Source organism: Eimeria mitis, genomic scaffold, assembly GCF_000499745.2.
Source record: "Eimeria mitis Houghton genomic scaffold, Emh_scaff3502, whole genome shotgun sequence".
Taxonomy (NCBI): domain Eukaryota; phylum Apicomplexa; class Conoidasida; order Eucoccidiorida; family Eimeriidae; genus Eimeria; species Eimeria mitis.
The window spans coordinates 1-4,130 of NW_013571845.1; the positions used below are offsets into that span (position 1 = coordinate 1).

At 39.4% G+C, this 4,130-nt stretch overlaps 2 protein-coding genes across 2 annotated transcripts in view; both read right to left on the reverse strand.

Moving 5' to 3' along the window:
- Positions 1-409: 409 nt before the first annotated feature.
- Positions 410-1,192, reverse strand: EMH_0066690 (uncharacterized protein; the record flags this gene model as incomplete). Its single annotated transcript, XM_013498538.1, has 1 exon — positions 410-1,192. The coding sequence occupies one exon, from the start codon at positions 1,190-1,192 to the stop codon at positions 410-412; it is 783 nt and encodes a 260-aa protein (XP_013353992.1).
- Positions 1,193-2,355: 1,163 nt separating this feature from the next.
- The window catches only part of EMH_0066700 (vacuolar ATP synthase subunit b, putative), a gene marked incomplete at both ends in the record, with an annotated part of 2,926 nt that continues 1,151 nt past the window's right edge, over positions 2,356-4,130 (reverse strand). Inside the window, one exon of the mRNA XM_013498539.1 lies at positions 2,356-2,685. Within this exon, the coding sequence (XP_013353993.1) occupies positions 2,356-2,685 (330 nt within the window). The remainder of the gene's footprint in view (positions 2,686-4,130) is intronic.

The following is a 4,130-nucleotide window of genomic DNA, read 5'->3' on the forward strand; positions in this document are numbered from 1 at the left end:
ATATATATATATATATATATATATATATATATATATATATATATATATATATATATATATATATATTAAAAGAAAATCATAAATTGAAGCGTAAATAATAAAATATATATCCTTTTATTTTTATACTTTTATTTAGGTTTTTATCCTTGCTACTGTTATTCTATATTTGCTTATGCTTATCTCCTTATCGTCGTTCTGCTGCTAGGTTTTTTTTTTAATATTTTTGTATACTTTTATCGGTTTTTGTTGAAGCTTTGGTGTATAATTCTGTATTATTTTGTTTGTTTAACGTTTCGCTTTCTGCGTCTTTGTATTTGTATATTTGTTTACATATATATTTAGATTGTATTTACATAAATAAATTTTAATTTATTATATCTTTGTTTATACTTAGGAGTTGTTATTACTTTTATAAGCTGAGCTGACTCGCCTGTGAAGACCGAGCGAGAGACATGCTGAAGAGCTTCATATCTCTGTCCTGCAGCAGGGCCCGCGTGCGCAGCATAATCCCTTCATCATCGAGCGGCCTTGCGTCTCCTTTTCTGGGGGATAGAACATCTATCTTTGGATGCCATTCGTTTTCTCTCTGCTCTTCATCAGGTAGCGGCGGGGGAGACATCGGCTCTTGTATGAAGCCGTGTTTCTGTTGAGAGGAGGGAGCCGCTTGGGGGCCCCCTTCTAGCACCACCACAGGAGAGCTGGCTTTTCCTATCTGGCGAGGCGAAGCTAGCGGTGTTTGTAGTTCTGTCTGGCGTGCATACACCTGAACACACAACATTTGCTGCCTCAGCTCTCCATACACGGCGCCAGGATCGACCGAAATAGGTGCTGTTTCGCAGACTGCTGCTGGTTCTGCTGCTGGTGCTGCTGTTTCCGGGTTCACTAAGCCGGCAGGGGCAGGGCCGTCCTGCTCGGCTTCAACTGCCTGTGCAGGTGGCGCCGCTAGAACGGTTTGTTTTGCTACAGCATCAGCAGCTGCAACGCCAGCCGCAGGTGCAGCTTCTCCCCCCACCGACTCATTTGCACTGCCTTTTGAGCTCTGTGACCAAGTCAACATAACAGGGTCACTGTTTCTATTGGTCAGAATCGTTCCGCCCATCTCGTTGACCAAAAGCTCCGCTGGCGTCGGCAGCAGAAATGAAGAAGGGGAAAGCCGGCGACGGCGCCTCCGCCTTGCGTTTGGTTCAGTCATCTTGCGACAGAAAGAAAAAGAAGAAACTTGCGATTTAAACAGAGACAAGCGCTAGAAATGGAAAAGAAAAAGAGAAACACAAAAGTAACCAGCTGCGATAAGCAGAGAAAAATGCAAAAAAGTTGATGCCTGCGCAGTTGGCGTTCAGAAATTTGTTTGCAAAGAAAGCGCGGCTGACGGAAAGCTGAATTTTCTCTGCGGTGTACGTGCTCCTCAGCTGAAACGGTATTTCTGCAATTGAACTAAAGTGAAGAAACTCTCGAATATTTTAGCTGTTTCTTGCTTTCTAATGAAAGTATTTTGAATTTGCTTTCAAACGATACTAAACATGGCCTGGTTTTTTTTTTTTTAGGATTTCCTTTTTTTGCAAAACTGGCTGAAACGAGCGGAAAGCGAAACTCTAATGTTTCGTGATTTCAACAAACCTCATGAACAAAATGTTTTTATTTTAATAAATAAACAAAATGTTCTCTATAAAGTTGTTGTAGCCTCACTGGCTTTGCCACAATCCTCCCGTTTCGGCACCGCCGTCAAACTAAATGGCATTATATTGAACGACCACAAGACGACAGTTTCACAGAAACCGTCGAGCGCGTACTTTGCTTCAATAACCTCCCCGAACCAACAAAACAAAAGAGGAATACCCGCAGCAGCAGCAGCAGCAGCGGCAGCAGCGGCAGTGCAAATGCTGAACACAGCGGGATTCCCCTGGCCTTCCAGCTGAAACGTGCAAGACAGCCCAAGAGACGGAGAAGCCGTCTTCTGCCTCTAAAGCTTTTCTTCGGAATAAATGAATAGCCGCGAAAATAAACAGATCGTAGCAGCGTGAAGGAGATGTTTTTCATGTTCAAGAGTGTAAACGCAAGAAGAAAATGTTGTATTTCGTTAAGAACCAAAACCCGCCAGGGCCTGCAAACTGTTTCAAAGAATACCTAACAAGAACCCGTCGAAAGAAATATGAAAATAGAAAGAAATATGAATACGGCGTCTCTGCTGCCTTTCCTCTTGAAAGGCTGAAACGTAAGCCACAGAGAAAGCGTGCGTGAGGTGGAGAAGAAGATGATGAGGCAGTCCTTTGTTTGTTTTTTTTTTTGTAAGAATGTTTGAATTCAAGTTGTTTCCGTTTGTATCTATCTGCACTAGGCTTACTGCTGCTACTGCTGCTACTGCTGCTGTTGCTGCTGCGGTTGCTGCGGTGGGGGTTTCTTATCAGCTGCCTGGTTTTCAACATATTTTGTACGGGGGTAATATTTTCTTAAGAGATCTTCTTTAATTTTTTTGAGCATATCTTCAGGGAAAGTACGAAGAAGCTCCCACGCAATGTCTAGACTCTGAAATATATCTCGGCCCTCGTAAGCTCCCTGCTGCAGGAATCTTCTTTCAAACTTATCTGTGAATTCTAGGTATAACATATCATCAGCAGATAGAGCCTCTTCACCCACCACCGCCTTCATTGCACGCGTATCCTGGCCAATAGCGTAGTTTGCATACAGCTGAAGAAACAACAAACAACAAACAGCAGCAGCAGCAGCAGCAGCAACAGCAGCAACCGTCAGCAACAGAAGGTTCGTCTATAGGCAACAGTTTAATAGGAAAAACGCAAAGTTTCTGTCTGTTTTCAACAGAAAAAAACACAAAAAACTAAAAAAAAATGGATACAGAGAGAAAGTTATGAGTGAGGCAAAAGAATTCAGAAACTGCGATCACTGAAAAACTTGAATTGACGAAGTGTAAGGAGTAACCTGTAACCCTTTACAAAACAAATATATAAATATAAATATAAAATATAAATATAAAATATAAATATAAAATATAAATAAATTTTAATAAATAAATTAAATTTATTCATACAAACTAAACTCAACTGAGAAAGCCGTTTTCAATAAGCATTTTTCACTTCGTCTGTATTATGAACTACCTGGGTTTACATGTATACAAACTAAACAAAAGTATATCCTCATAAAAAAACTTTTTTAATATTTTAATTAAATATTAAGTAATTTCTGTTTATACAGAAACAATTTTATTGAAATATTTTCACTGAATATGCAGATGCTGTATATTCTATTCATACAACTCACCCCCCNCCCCCCCCCCCCCGCCCCAAAATACAAGTATAATAAACAAGAGATATCTCTATAAAATATATAAAAAACGGAATTCAACAAAAAAAAATAAATAAATATATAAATAAATAAATAAATAAATAAAAAGAGTAGAATATTTTGTCTCACCTGATCTGAAACAGCTGGATGATCTTCTCTGGTCATTCCTTTTCCTATACCGCTTTTCATAAGTCTACTAAGAGAAGGAAGAACATTGATGGGTGGATAAATTTGTCTATTATGTAGAGCTCTATCTACAAATATTTGTCCTTCAGTAATATACCCAGTAAGATCAGGTATAGGGTGAGTTATATCATCGTTCGGCATCGTAAGAATAGGAAACTGAGTGATAGAGCCATTACGGCCCTCAACTCTGCCTGCTCTTTCATATATTGTTGATAGATCTGTATACATATATCCAGGATATCCTCTTCTTCCTGGTACTTCTTCTCTAGCAGCTGAAACTTCTCTTAATGCATCTGCATATGCGGACATATCTGTAAGTATAACAAATACATGCATTTCTCTCTCAAAAGCTAAATATTCAGCTGTCGTCAGAGCAAGACGAGGCGTAATAATTCTTTCTATAGTAGGATCATTTGCTAGATTAAGAAACAAAGCAACTCTCTCCATACTGCCGTTTTCTTCGAAATCTCTCCGAAAAAATCTCGCTGTTTCCATGTTTACACCCATAGCACCAAAAACAACAGCAAAATTTTCATCGGAATGATCTAATACATCTTTCCCAGCAACAAGACTAGCCTGTCTACATATTTGTGCTCCTATTTCATTATGTGGGAGCCCAGCAGCAGAAAAAAGTGGAATCTTCTGCC